General features: G+C 58.2%; 1 protein-coding gene across 3 annotated transcripts in view; it reads right to left on the bottom strand.

The window, feature by feature from the left end:
- The window catches only part of LOC144944063 (uncharacterized), a 110,125-nt gene that overhangs the window by 50,870 nt on the left and 45,304 nt on the right, over window positions 1-13,951 (bottom strand). For all 3 annotated transcript variants that reach the window (XM_078872110.1, XM_078872112.1, XM_078872111.1), the window contains exon 11: window positions 13,402-13,614. In XM_078872110.1, the coding sequence (XP_078728236.1) occupies window positions 13,402-13,614 (213 nt within the window). The remainder of the gene's footprint in view (window positions 1-13,401; window positions 13,615-13,951) is intronic.

The raw sequence follows: 13,951 nt of genomic DNA, 5'->3' as shown, positions 1-13,951 counted from the left end.
TTCGATTCCCGCTCACGGCCGACGATTATCTGAACCGGTCATGGGACTCCCATAGGTCGACTTAGCCTCAAATGAGTACCTGATGCGGTGTGTAAACGTCGCCAATGGGGAGAAAAAGGCGGCCGGGCGTGGTGTTGGCCACCCACCCCCTCGTGTGCTGTGCCGGCCTTCATAGGTGCTCGCTAACAGCACTCGCTGCAACAGTTAACGCCACGCGGGCCGCCAATCCGGCGAGACGTCACGGTGTCTCACCCCAGCAACATCGGCAACATCATCATCATCATCATTGGCTCATGCCGCAATCGGCTGCTGAGAATGAAGGCCGCGGCAGAAACATGGCAAGATAAATAAATAAAGCATATTACAGATTTGTTTAAACCGCGGGGGCCTGCAGCAGCATTTGCTTGGCAGATGTGGACTACAGTACTCGGGGCGGTGAAAATGACACGAGGGGGTGGCGGGGCGGGGGGGGGGGGGGGCAGTGGTGGGGGGGGGGTAGTGGACGGAGTGGGGGGCCTGAAAGGGGGCGGCAGGGAGGGGCTGGCGGAGAGGCTGCCACGTCCCACGGCATCGAGCGCACAGCGCTGCCGCAGACACGGGAGTGTAGTTGTGCCCGCACGCACATCTTCTCCAGGAACACCCCGCGATGAATGCCAAGTGGCAATAAAAGGGGGTTTAGCAGTAATGCTGAGGGGTTGTCTTTTTTTCCCTTCCTCGGCCCGGCGCTGGCCGCTGGAATTGTTCCTCTCGGTTTTGCGCCGCGATTTAATGAGCAGCGCGAGCGGAGGAGCGCATTCCTGCAGCTACGCAAAATCCCCCTCTCTTTGCTCTCTCTTTGCTCTCTTTGCCAATTAAAACATTTCCAAGGGCATTATGGGTAGTAGTGGTAGTAAGGAGAAAGAAAAAACACCCCCTCCATGCGGGGATTGTTGGCACGGAACGTCGTACCCATGGCGACGCGCAGAATGGTAAAGCGGGCGGGCGGCTTGAGAAAGTGGGTGGTGGGTGGGGTGGGTGGGGTGGGTGAGGTGGGTGGGGTGGGGGGCCCTCTGGCTTGGAGAACCGTCCGACGGAGTGGGGAGCATCGCGGGGGTCAGTCATGGCACGGAGCGATCAGCGCGAATCGGCCCGCGAGTTTAATATCCTCTAAATCCCGTTCCCACTTTAGGACGTCTCCGCGTCCGCGCCAACTTGTCGCTTCGCGTCCCCCGTCGCCGGTGTCAGGCCCCTTGCTCGTAGCTTGCCGCCGAAGGGTTCCGGTGAAGTTTGGTTTTCGCTTTGGCGAGATGCTGAGATGACGTTGCGGGGAAGCGACGCGGGCGGTGGCGGTGTGAGCGGGTGAGGAAGAGACTCCGTCCCGTGACGGTGGCGGTGTGAGCGGGTGAGGAAGAGACACCGTCCCGCGACCGAAAAACTTTAATTAAAATGTTTTGCGAAGTAGGTGGGCGTCAAGCGGGCCTGTAACGATGCATGGCTGCGGGCTCCTGACCCCCACCCACCCACCACAGCGAGTCCCAGACACCCCACGGTTTTCGGGTCCAGGAGAGGCGACACGCTCCAGGGTCTGCGGAACACCCCTGACCCTGACGCAAACTCTCACCCAAGATATCCATGGGACCCAAGATGTCCACCCACGGCAGGATAAATCCTGCCAGATAATCTCCATTTCGACGAGTTGTTACAGTGGCAGGGAAGACATCTGCCTTGGAAATGGGACGATGAAGTCAGCTCACGTGCCGCTGCTAGATGGATTGCTACAACGCAGCGCCAACGAGAGGTGGCCACAGCTTGGGGGGGGCCTGTGGCCAGCAGTGGATAGATCATGGCTGACGACGAAGCTGCTGGTGATGAGCTTGAGTAATTTATTTTCATCGCGATGACCAAAGCGCAGCTTTCGCGGGAGGGGGGAGGCCCCCTCACGTTCGCGAATGGCGAAGGCGAGGCGAGCACCGCACGCACGTGGCACTCAATCCCCGAATTCGCCGGTCTCGCCGGCGCCGTTCGTTCCGCGGCGGCTGACAGAGGAGGAGCGGCGGCAGCGGCGGCAGCTTCACCGCGGCACAGGCGGCAAAAACCGGTGGGAGGCACGACGCCGACTAGTTTCGCCGATCGTCTCGTTCGGCGTGTGCAACCTTCCGTGGCTTTGATGGACGACCGCGGTGCGTCACGAGACGAGTCCGGCCTTCATCAATATCAATTTGCGGCGGCTAACTGTCGTGGGAGGGAATTTTGTTCCAGATTTCTAATCAAATCCTGCTAACCACTAAAATCGCTCCGCCGCTACGGAAAACTTCATTAGGGCCCCGCGCCATCGCGCGCCCGCTCCATCGCGCAGGTATCGGGCAATCTGCGTCGTGCATTAACGATCAAGCGGCACGATGAATTGCAAATGGACTTTGGGAACTTGCGCAACGTTGCCCATCTCATTTATCTTCCCCCGGAATAATTTGATTTCGCTCTCGGCTACGAGCCACGCCGCCTCTCAACGTCCCGTCAAACGCCGCGCCCTCCCCCCCGCTCGCTGCTCCGAGCGCACGAGCGTTACGTTTCCGCGGACGGGAATCAATTTGCGCCCCTCCCCCGAACATCAGCCACGCAGCTCGCAGGCCCGAGCATCGCGTTAATTACGCCCGACGATGGAGACGGTCGCCAACATTTTTTTTTCTGCGAGAAGAAAAGAAGGAGAGAGAGAGAAAAAAAATAGAAAATTGGCATTTACTTATTTAATTAAAAACAAAATCTTCATGAACACAAAGTCGGCTAAGCGTGAGGCACAGGTTTCAGGGTTGAATTGCGCCACACTCCAACCGCTGCCTCACGCGCCGAGGATTCGGGGACCGGCCGATGGAATCTGACTTGACGAGAATCGTCCAAAAGGGTTCTCCGTGTTTAGATTCTCCGCGATGGCTGATGCTGATGCGGAGCAACGAATGAGGCGATTGCGTCAGGAGTGGTGGATTGGCACATCTCCACCACTACGGTGATGCCTCCTCCTTCGCGTTCGTGAACCGGGTACCGAGTCCACGTTACACGATGGTGAATGGGGCGTTGATTTCACATTACACGATGGTGAACGGGGCGTTGATTTCACATTACACGATGGTGAACGGGGCGTTGATTTCACATTACACGATGGTGAACGGGGCGTTGATTTCACATTACACGATGGTGAACGGGGCGTTGATTTCACATTACACAATGGTGAACCGGGTACCGAGTCCACGTTTCACGTTCCGCGGTGCTGTTCTAGGTGGTGACCACAGTCGCCACACACTGCCGCAGAATTTTCAATCTTCCATTGATTCATCATCACGATCAAGTATCACCACATCTGCTGCTGACATTATGGGTGTGTGGATGCGTTTTTCGAATGTCAGAATCAGAATATTAATTTATGTTTATATCTATATGTACGTACGTTGAACTTCTTTCGCACCGTACGTAGCCAACCGTGCTAATCGGAGGTTGTTGCCCATGAACCTCGTTGAAGATCAAATCCAGGGGACCATCTGCGTTGTCGGCTCTTTCACGGAGTGCTTGTGACATCTTGTGAACTCCGTTTGGTTTTCCAAGCATCATCGTCGTGCATCGCTGAAGGGTCCACGAGGGGCGGTGGTGAGGGAGGCTGTTGAGAGCCTCGTTCGACTGAGCAATGGGCAGCACCTCATCGGCTCCTCCGCATCAGAATAAGAATATTTATTAATTTATACCGCAGGAGGAACCCGGTGAAGCTATAAAGCTCTGTTTTTCCACAGATGTCCAGTAGGCGCAGGGGCTAAGAAGGTTACAACAACAAAGAATAAAAAACAAAACACGACAGCAGTGCAAAGTGCAAAGGGAAAGGTAAACAAATCACCCCAAAAACATACAAATAAAAACTAAAAAACCATCCCCATCCTACCAGCCCGTGCACACAAATGTACACTCCCATTACGTACGCTGGTGTCACGACAGGTCAAGCACGAATGACTTCCCAAAAAGCGGCAATTCCGTTGTTGTTTTTTATCAAACCGTGATGGGTTGGGATGAGCGCGAGGCTACAAGGGGAAATTCTGGCCACTAAACGCCGGCGACCGCTCCGTGATTAACTTTGAGAGGGGGCCCAATGGCGGGCGTTGGTATTGGATTGTAAGGGTTCCTTCCCTCGACCCTTTTACCACCAAAGACAAAGACCCCCGTATAACCTTAACAGACTGTCGGGGCAAGTGCTGTTTGCGAGCACCAACGAAGGCCGGAACGGTACACGAAGGGGGTGGGTGGCCAACAACATGCCCGACCGCCTTTGTCTCCCCAGTGGCGATGTTTACACACCGCATTAGGTACTCATTTGAGGCTGAGTCGACCTAGGGGAGGCCCAGGAACGGTTCAGATAATCGTCACTGGTGTTGGCCGTGAGCGGGAATCGAATCCGGGTCGCCGGGTTCCTAGCGCAGCGCGCTAACCGCTGCACCACCACTCCCCACCACGACCACCACCCACGCCCGATGAGGGCAAACGCACCACTCTTATCCCACCTCTCGGTCATTTCAGTTCTGTTTTCTTTCTCTTCTTAAATGTGGCGTACGGAACGTGAAGCTAAGCCCGACGTTAAAACGAATAAAACTTATTGCGTGCATTCGCCACCCCCCATACCCGCGGGGGAATACGCGTAGCGACGTTGCCGCTTGAATCGTTGAAATCACAGGACGGGAGTCATCTTCAGCCTCGACAGAGCGGACGATCAGAATTTACCGCATTCTGCGGGTCCAGAAAGGATGACGCCCGGTGCCGATGAAAGTTCTCTTGATCTGGTCCCTCACGCACGCACTGCCACATTGTCAGCCGCAACTATTGCTTTCAAGCACAGCGGAAGTTAGAAAGTTCCTCGCTTATATTTCCGGAGAGTACGGCACGGCAGTGCCCCGAGGTACGTCTCACCCCGCTAACCTGTCTCGCAAACACGTCGTCGCTCTGTGGACGCTGTCGCCACCACCACGTGATTTTGCGTCGCCTCAACCCCCTTCCCACGCACACTTAGGTCGCCAACAGCATCTTGCGCCCTTGACCATTATCTGTCGCCTCTCGGCTTTCGCCTTCACCCACCCACCACCCTGTAAGTAAATCCGCTTCGATCGACGTCGCTTCGATATTCGTCGTCACACAATGCAGGAATGCTCCCCCCCCCCCCGCCCGACGTCAACCGGGGGAATAACTGCGATGATAAATACGAGTCGCCCTGCATCCCCCGCGTTCATCCGTGACCCCCCCCCCCACCATCTCCATCCCCTTGCTTCGTGACCCCGCTCCGCTCTCGTACCCCCCCCACCCCCCTACGTCCCCGGCGTTCCCCGCGGGTCCCTCCACCTGGAGGACGAGACGGCAAAGCCACGGCGGCTCTTGGGAGCGATCGGGGGGCACGCGCATCTGTTGACAAACCGCGGGGACGCGGAGGAGGCGAGGGGCGAACGGTGCGCTCGCAACATGCAAATGAGCCGTGCCATCGTCTCCGTGTCCAGGAATTCCCAGGGGCCTCGCCGCGCGTTGAACCCCCCGGCTCCCTCCCCCCGCCCCTCCCGCCTCCCTCCCTGCCGCCCCCCCCCCGGCTCCCCCCTCCACCCACCGCTCCCGAGCCGCGCCAATCAGGCCCGGCGAGCCGGCGCGCGCACAGAGAGGCGTCGGCGCTGACACAAAGCGGCCCTGACAGCTATTTTTCTGCGCGGCCGCATTTGCATGAGTTCCCCCCTGATTAAGTCGCCGGACAATGAATGGTGAGCGCAGTCTTTATTCTAATGAGGTGCGTGTCAAGGTCAATGGGAGGGATGCTGACGAGGTGGTGTGGTGGGGGGGGGGGGTGGCTCCTTCTCTGAGCCAGGCGCTCTCTCGCTCTCTCGCTCTCTCGCTCTCTCTCACGCGGCGGGCCTCACTCGCGCTCATGGCCACAAACGCTCGCCGTGAACACCGCACGCGTGCGCTCGTGCGTGCGCTCGTGCGTGCGCTCGTGCGTGCGCTCGTGCGTGCGCTCGTGCGTGCGCTCGTGCGTGCGCTCGTGCGTGCGCTCGTGCGTGCACAGCAGCAGCAACAACAACGGCCGTGACGTCACCACGGAGCTTGTGCCAGGCTAGGTGCACCTTGAGGCCACGCGAAGTGTCGGCAGGAGGTCACACGGGACAGACCCAGGCGCCATGGGTTGACCGACCGAGATGACTTGCAGAAGCATCACCTGTGCTCCCCGCTGTGCCAACTCGCAGCGTATTATCTGCCCCACGCTCGTTGTTGTGAGCGTCGCTCCTCCGCCCTCTGTTGTTGCTGGAGGGCGACTGCCTCCAACTACCCAGTAATACCCTTCACAAGCCTCCTCCTCCTCCTCCACAGAGGCTGATCATGACACCACTGGTACCAGTCACCGGCAAGTCCAATCAACTCCACATCCTCCCGTACCACATCAGCTCTTCTCTTGTCTAGCCCGTGCCACGCCCCGTGTGTGTGCGTGTGGGGCAGTAGCACTGCGGCTAGCATGCTGCACTATGAACCCGGCGCTCCGAGTTCAATTCCCTTTCACGAACAATAACAGTGGCGAATATTTGAACCGGTCCTTGGTCTCCCCCAGGTCGACTCAGCCTCAAATGAGTAGCGAGTGTGGTGTGTAAAACATCCCCACTAGGGAGACAAAGGCGGCCTGGGGCGGTGTTGGCCACACACCCGCGCGTGTGCCGTGCCGGCCTTTATAGGTGCTCGCTAACAGCGCTTGCCCCAACAGTCTGTTAAGACTACACGGGGGATCTTGGTCTTTGTGCACACACGGCCAGCGGGCAGCACTATCATCATCCTTCCTGTTGGCATTTCGAGATTTGAAAGTCATCGCAGACGAAGATGCACGTTGCCATCATCATCTTCATCATCATAGGACAGTTTCTATCCACTGTTGGACGAAGATCTGCCCATGCCGATGCCACCCATCCCTCCTGGCCCAGCACCGCTACCGCTCCCATTTCACTCCTGCGCATGAGCTGATATAACGCTCCATGTCCGTGGCGGCCCATTGCGTGTCTCGGTGTAATAACGTTTTAATTCACAGTTCCTTGAGCAGTGGCCCAAAAGGCTGATTGGCGCTCAAGGTCGCAGGGCAGTCGCGAGCTCGCGCGTTTGTCGAATTGAGCGAGGTTATTATCGTTGTGGGGGGGGGGCAAGAGACGACGATGAGAGGAGGGAATTCCACAGTGGAGCAGTGCAAGGGAGGAAGCAGACAGAGAGGTGTTGTGACCTGCAGTGTGGTGAGCGAGTGAGTTCGTGGGCGAGTGAGTGGGTGAGTGAGTGGGTGAGTGGGTGCACATGGCCTGGCACAGGCCATGTCACTTAGTAGCCAATGGCGGGTATTGGTATTGGATGAGTGGGTAGGTGAGTGAGTGAGTGGGTGAGTGAATGATTGAGTGGGTGGGTGGGTGAGTGAGTGAGTGGGTGGGTGCATGGGTGGGTGAGCGAACTAGAGGGTGGGTGAGTCAGTGCTCGAGTGGGTTGGTAAGTGATTGAGTGGGTGGGTGAGTGAGTGAGTGGGTGGGTGAGTGAGTGTGTGAGTGCATGAATGGGTGGGTGAGTGAGTGAGCTCCTGTGACCTGCAGTGTGGCGGCTGAACAGTGCGGAGACAGCCAAGTCTGACGTGACGCTACAGGAACAGTGCTGTCCCACGTGACACTACAGGAACAGTGCTGCCTCAACGTGACACTACAGGGACAGTGGTGCCTGGATGTGGCACAGAGGGACCAGACAGGCCTCGACGAAGCAGGGCATGAACGGTCGTTCCTGGCTCGGTGGATTTTGGGTCAAACCCTCGAGGGTTGCCCGGCGCGTGAGGATGCGGAGTGGCGAGCCGGCGACGCGCTCCCTCGCAGTTGAACAGCGATAATCGGCCGCGCACGTGTCCACAGGCGTCGCCAATGCAAGTGAGAAGCAGAGGCCCCGAGCGGTGCGGGTAGCAATCTTGGGCCACGAAAGCCACGCGCGTGTGAATCGCGGCACGCGCCGAGCTGCTGCTGCAGCCCGCCGCCGCTGCTCTCCAGACAGAAGGCAGGCACCTCCGGGTTTCTCTTCTAGGGCTACTATGGGGGGAGGCCGCTCCCAGCGCCACGGCGTTTACCGTCGGAGTTTGGGTTTATGCTGCGGTGGCGGCGGCGTCTCAATGCGATCGCGGCCCAAGGCGCCGTGCGCGCAGAAGCGGCGGCGATGGTCGCTTTGCACGGAGGGGCGGTGAGCCGGCGGCCGCTCTGCGAGCCCACCGCTCCGTGTGAATCTTGCGCGAGTCTGCGCACCGCTTACGTAGTAAGCCTCGCGTGTGAATCTTGCGCGAGTCTTCACACCGCTTACGTAGTAAGCCTCGCGTGTGAATCTTGCGCGAGTCTTCACACCGCTTACGTAGTAAGCCTCGCGTGTGAATCTTGCGCGAGTCTTCACACCGCTTACGTAGTAAGCCTCGCGTGTGAATCTTGCGCGAGTCTTCACACCGCTTACGTAGTAAGCCTCGCGTGCGAGGATCGACGCCGAGGGCGTGAAATTCACGCTGCGCCTTCTCACGTGTGTGTGGGTACACGTACAGAGGAAGATGAGGATAATCGACAGGGAAGTGGCCTTAATTTGTCTGTGAACAATGGGGGGGTGGGTGGGGGCGGTGGGGGGTAGGGGGGTGGAAGGTGACGTGGGGGGGGTGGAAGCTGATGTGAGGGAAGGGAGTTGACGCTGCTGTCAAATTAGTTCACAACGGAATCGTGTTGGTGTTTGCAAACTTCCACGCGCACGCACGCAAGCACGTACGCGCAGACTCTCGCAAGCATATTCGGGCCATACCGCGCGTCGAGCAAAACGTCGGCACGATGTCTGACGTTTTGCTCGAGTTCCCCAAAGAAGCTCGCAGCACGCGCAGCCTTCGAAGCGTCGGACATCGTGCCGGACGGCGGCGGAAGAACGCATCGGCAGGGAGCCACACGGCGACTTCTCAACAAAAGGATACGAATCTCAATACCATCTCTCAGCTGGTTGAATAACGGCCACTTAAGTGCACACAGAGCGTGCATCATACGAGCTCCACGTTTCTTCCTCCCATCGGCCCACGTGACGGTGGCGGCCAAATTAAGTCTCCCTCCTCTGCCTGTGTCCAGTCTACCAGGTGAGGCTCACTGAGCTACATATTTCAGAAGCGACCTGACCATAGATGATAGCTCAACCAAGTGGCTTATGGTCACGTGGAAATTGATAGCACACAAATACTCTAAACGCACGTGGATTATATATGTGGAGGGAAAATCCAGAGGACCCGGAGAAAAATCCTCGCGAGCATAGGGAGAGAGAGACATGCAAACTCCAAATATACAGGCGCCAGAGTCAGGATCGAACCCACGACCTCCTGTATACCAGGCGAGGTAGTTAACTTTCTCGCCGCCGTGGTGCCCCCCTCTGCCGCTCCGCATCCTTATCCGGCGCGAAATTAACGCGGCGGAACGAGACCTGGCGGCGGAGAGAATGTTCAACGACAGCGCCCGGCGCCTTTGCAGTCTCCAGCGCAGCGCCGGGGCGAGGGTGGTGCAGCCGGGTTAAGGGTTAAAGGTTAGCGCCAGGGCTGCGCTCGTTTGTCCCAGGATCGTCGGCCGCTTTGGCGCGATTCAGAACTGACTGAAGCCGCGTTCGGGTGCTCAGTGCTGGGCCGGTTGGGCGGCGAGGGGAGGGGGGGGTTGGAGCGGTGGAGGCAAAGGAAATAATTTGCTGGGGAGGGGGGGGGGGGGGTGGAAACTCGCCGCTGGATGAAAAATGGAATCCGCGCAAACCTTGGGATGACCTCAGAAAATATATTCGGCGAGCCAAGTGCTACAGTGGCCGCATTGACGAGGAGGTGGTGGAGAAACGCGGGTCCGCGGAGTCGGAATGAAAGGGGAGGCGGCTTCAAAGGCGCCCGACCGCCCCGGCGCTTGAACCGGAGCCGAGCGAGCGAGCGGGGGGACGGCGTCTCCGCGTCCTCGTGGCGATGCTCCGCGATGGACGCAGAGCCGCGGCCGCGATGGACGCGTCGCCAAATTCCTCGCCGCGGCCGAAAAGCTCGCGGGGATTCACGCAAAGCGACTTGACGCGGAGACAACGGCTGGGCGAGGTTCCCGCGCGATTCGCGGGCGCGATTGTAGCTGGGGAAGGGTCGTTGCCCAAAACGTCACCGATTTTTAAGATGTTTCCTTCTTGAGGAATGTGTTTATTTTGCTACTATTCGGTGAGTATTCCTCCTTCCACCGCCCGGTTTTCATTATTATTTTGTTTCCGACCAAATAGTCATGCCCCCCCCCCCCCACCTGGGTTAGGGTGAGGAGTTAGGGGTTATGGGTAGACGCTGCATGGGTTAGAACAGATTGAGCACCGGAGTAAAGCCGCATTGAAAGCCCAGCGAGTCTGGAAAGTGGGCTGACGTACCAACGCGTTTAGATTTTACACCAAGATTGTCTTGTCGCAGAAAAAAATACGAGCACCAAATACGGAGTAGGGACGATGATCTTTACCGGAATATTGGCTCCTGGCGCAGTCCTCAGGGACTGATTACAGGGTCCGGGGGACACAGATAATAAACTAAACTATTTTATTTACCAGGTAAAGCCCACTAAGCCATTAGCTCGACCTGGCCATACATGATAGCTCATCGAAGTGGCTTGTATCATCATCATCAAACGTGGGAATTTATAGTAGCAGCCAAATCATCTGAATGCACCTTTCTAAGGAGGGCAAAAACCGGAAAAACCGGAGGAACCCGTGATCAAGTATCCACCTTTTTTTTTCTCTACACACTCGGTGAAAAAAATCTAACTTTTCCAAGATCTCTCGCCGTGCACCGCTGACAGCTCTCGCACCAAGAGTCTCGGGCACGCGGTCGATTGTTGTCCACAGCGTCACAGGCCCGGCGCGCGGACCGCGTCCGCCGCTGTACTGCGCCCGTACGCTCCCCTGGCCTCGACGCTCCCCCGGCCTCGACGCTCCCCCGGCTGCCTTCGCCGGGCCGGCACCGGCGGGCGCGGCCAAGCACGGGGCGTGCGGGGGGAGGCCTTCATCCAGCAGTGGATCGACGGGAACGGCCACCGTGCGTGTTCGTACAAAGAAGAACGAAGCCACGCCTGATTCGCGCCGCAATGAGGGGCGGCGCGGGGGGCCGTCTGGGTGACGGCGCGGCCAGCGGTGATTGGGAGGCGGAACTCGGTGGGAATCGAGAGGGGGGTGTGGATGGGGGGGTGAGGGGGAGGGGGCGGCACATCACAGCAACACCTGGGCCGAGCGATCCACGTTTCGACTTCACACTCGTCGACCTCAAAGAGTAAAACTAATCATCGAACGTCCGCCGGCTCTCGTCCGCGGCAGCTCTTGAGGGGGGAGGCGACGATGCACGGGGGGGGGGGATGAAGAGCGAGCGGGCGGCGCCTGCTTTGATCACGGCTCCGTCGACGTATCCAGATAGGAACACATTTCTTAATTTTTTTGTTGTTCTAAGTTTGTGGTTCCTGATTAAAAAAAAAAACTTGCCCATCTGCTCGGTTTGTCGAGCTTCGGTAAGAATCTCGCGGAACTCGCGTCACGGCGGAGCGCGAGAATTAGACGTGCCGCGCGATACCGTGGCAACCCGGGGAGAGACCTCGGTGGCCGAGGTTACCGTGGTGATTGTGGCAACCACGGTAGCCACGATGACTGTAGTTACCATGACAACCGTGGTAACCATGACAAGGCGCTCTCTAAAAGACCACCGTGACCACAGAAATGATGAGCAGCGCAGTAACCATGACAATTATATCGACTGCGTTGACCGTGACAACCAAAGTATCCATGACAATCACGGTAACTATGACGACCATGGTAATGATGACCACAGAAACCATGTATGGACTGTATGTTGAACTTCTTTCGCACCGTACGTAGCCAACCGTGCTCATCGGAGGTGCGTATGTAAGGAAACAAACTAAACACAAAAAAGCAGTTCGAAAGAACGACCACGGTGACTTGTGGTAACCGCGACGACCACGGCGAGCGTGGGGCTGGGGGGGGCGGTGGGGGCGGTGGGGGCGGGTAAATCGCCAACGTTGACAAAACGTCGTGAAGCTGGGAAGACGATGAGCGACGAGACGCGGTTGCTACGTTTTGAATAAAGTGTCGCTCACGGACGGCGGCGTTCTCACGACGGGTGAACGAGAGGTCGCCGGTTCCACCTCTCGGCACGGCAGGTGAAGCAGCGGCGGCGGCTTCTTCAACCTTCACCGCCCGCACCTCCCACTCCCGCTTCCACTGCCCCCCCTCTCCTCCATCAGCCGCACCGGGCCGCCACGCGCCGATTGACGCGGAGACACCGGCGGTGGCGGCTCGGTGTGTCGGCGAAGCGGCGCGGCTGACCCGCCGTGACACCCCCCGAGAAGCGCCGGGGCGATCGCGCTGATCGTAGAGAGAGGCGGCGTCGACCCCCCCCACCCCAATGCCGCCCCCCTCCCCCCTCCCCCCTCCCCCCGGCCAACTGATTGCGCTGAAACAATCCTGGACGCTCGGAGTAATCAGCCGTGGTGATGAGGCCCAATCAGCGTGCATGGCGACCGGGCCGCGTGCGACGCTGCTACGGGTGGCACGACCCCTCGGGGCGAACGAGCGGCGTCGTGCGGAACCGCGCACCGCCCCTGCCAGGCGGAGCGTCACGGCTATTTAGCGCAAAGCGCCGAGTGGCCGGCGACAAACGGCACTGTGGCAGGTGTGATAGACGAGATGACCTCACCCGATTCAATGCAACGTAATTCACCCAGGACGATGCTTGCACTGAGTAAGGTCATCGTTATGATTATTATGAGAACCTGCGGCAAGAGATGACAACGACGACAGTGATGATGATGATGATGGGAGGAGGTGAATTCCAGAGTGCAGCAGCAGTGCACGGAAAGCAGCAGACAGAGAAGTGTTGTGGCCGGAAGTGTGGTGGGTGGGTTGGGTGAGTGAGTAAATGGATGGGTGGGTGGGTGAGTGAGTAAATGGATGGGTGGGTGGGTGAGTGAGTAAATGGATGGGTGGGTGGGTGAGTGAGTAAATGGATGGGTGGGTGGGTGAGTGGATGGGTGAGTTGGTGGAAGAGTGAATGGGTAGATACGTGTCTGCTGCTGTGTCTTGTGCAGGGCTTTGAGAGCCTTGATTAAAGCTGCTTTATACGTGGTATTATTATTGTTGTTGTTGTGTTGCTGTGAGCTGCAGTGTGGTGGACGAACACAGCGCGGTGTGCCTGGCAGAACCAGCGAGTGACGCTCACGGGAGCAGTCACCAAGAGCAGCAGTCACCACGGGAGCAGCAGCAGCAGCATCATCAACGTAAGAGCGATGACGGGACACGGGCATTGCGTCCATAAGGCCACGTGGGCGGGCGCTCGAGTGGGGACAGATCCCTGACCTTGAGGAGGCTCTGGTGGTGCCGTGGGGACGCGAGGGGGCCCCACCCAGCCGCCCCCGCCAGGGCCTCGTCCACGTTGCACAACCAGGCCCAGAGGTCGCGCATCGTGGCCTCCTCCTCCTCGTCCTCCTCCTCGTCCCCCTCCTCCGTAGAGACGGCGATGTCGACTTCCTGCCACTGCAGCCGCTTCTCGGATGCTTCCGGGCCATTTTCCTACCACAAAGACAAAACAATCGAGTTGACAACCCGTCCCTGACTTAGTCTGAGTTACTGGGCTAGAGGTTTTTTTTATTTTTATTGAAAAATCGAATGGACAGATTCATATTCCTTGGGTGCTCCTAGAAACGTTAACTCACTTGGGAAGAGGATCAAAATGCACGCTCCCTTTACACATTTTTTGAACAGATGTATGGAGGGCACCCGAGAAAGAACGTCCAACGTGCACAGGAGCCCGATGGATTGTTTCATCGCCAGACTGACATGATGACGGCCTGGGGAGGCCTTCATTCAGCAGCGGATTGATCCATCGCCACGGCGAAACGTCGTTTGG

This window comes from Lampetra fluviatilis, chromosome 33, assembly GCF_964198595.1.
Source record: "Lampetra fluviatilis chromosome 33, kcLamFluv1.1, whole genome shotgun sequence".
NCBI lineage: Eukaryota > Metazoa > Chordata > Hyperoartia > Petromyzontiformes > Petromyzontidae > Lampetra > Lampetra fluviatilis.
Note: the sequence above shows the minus strand (reverse complement) of the source record. Positions and strands in the feature narration are given on the sequence as shown.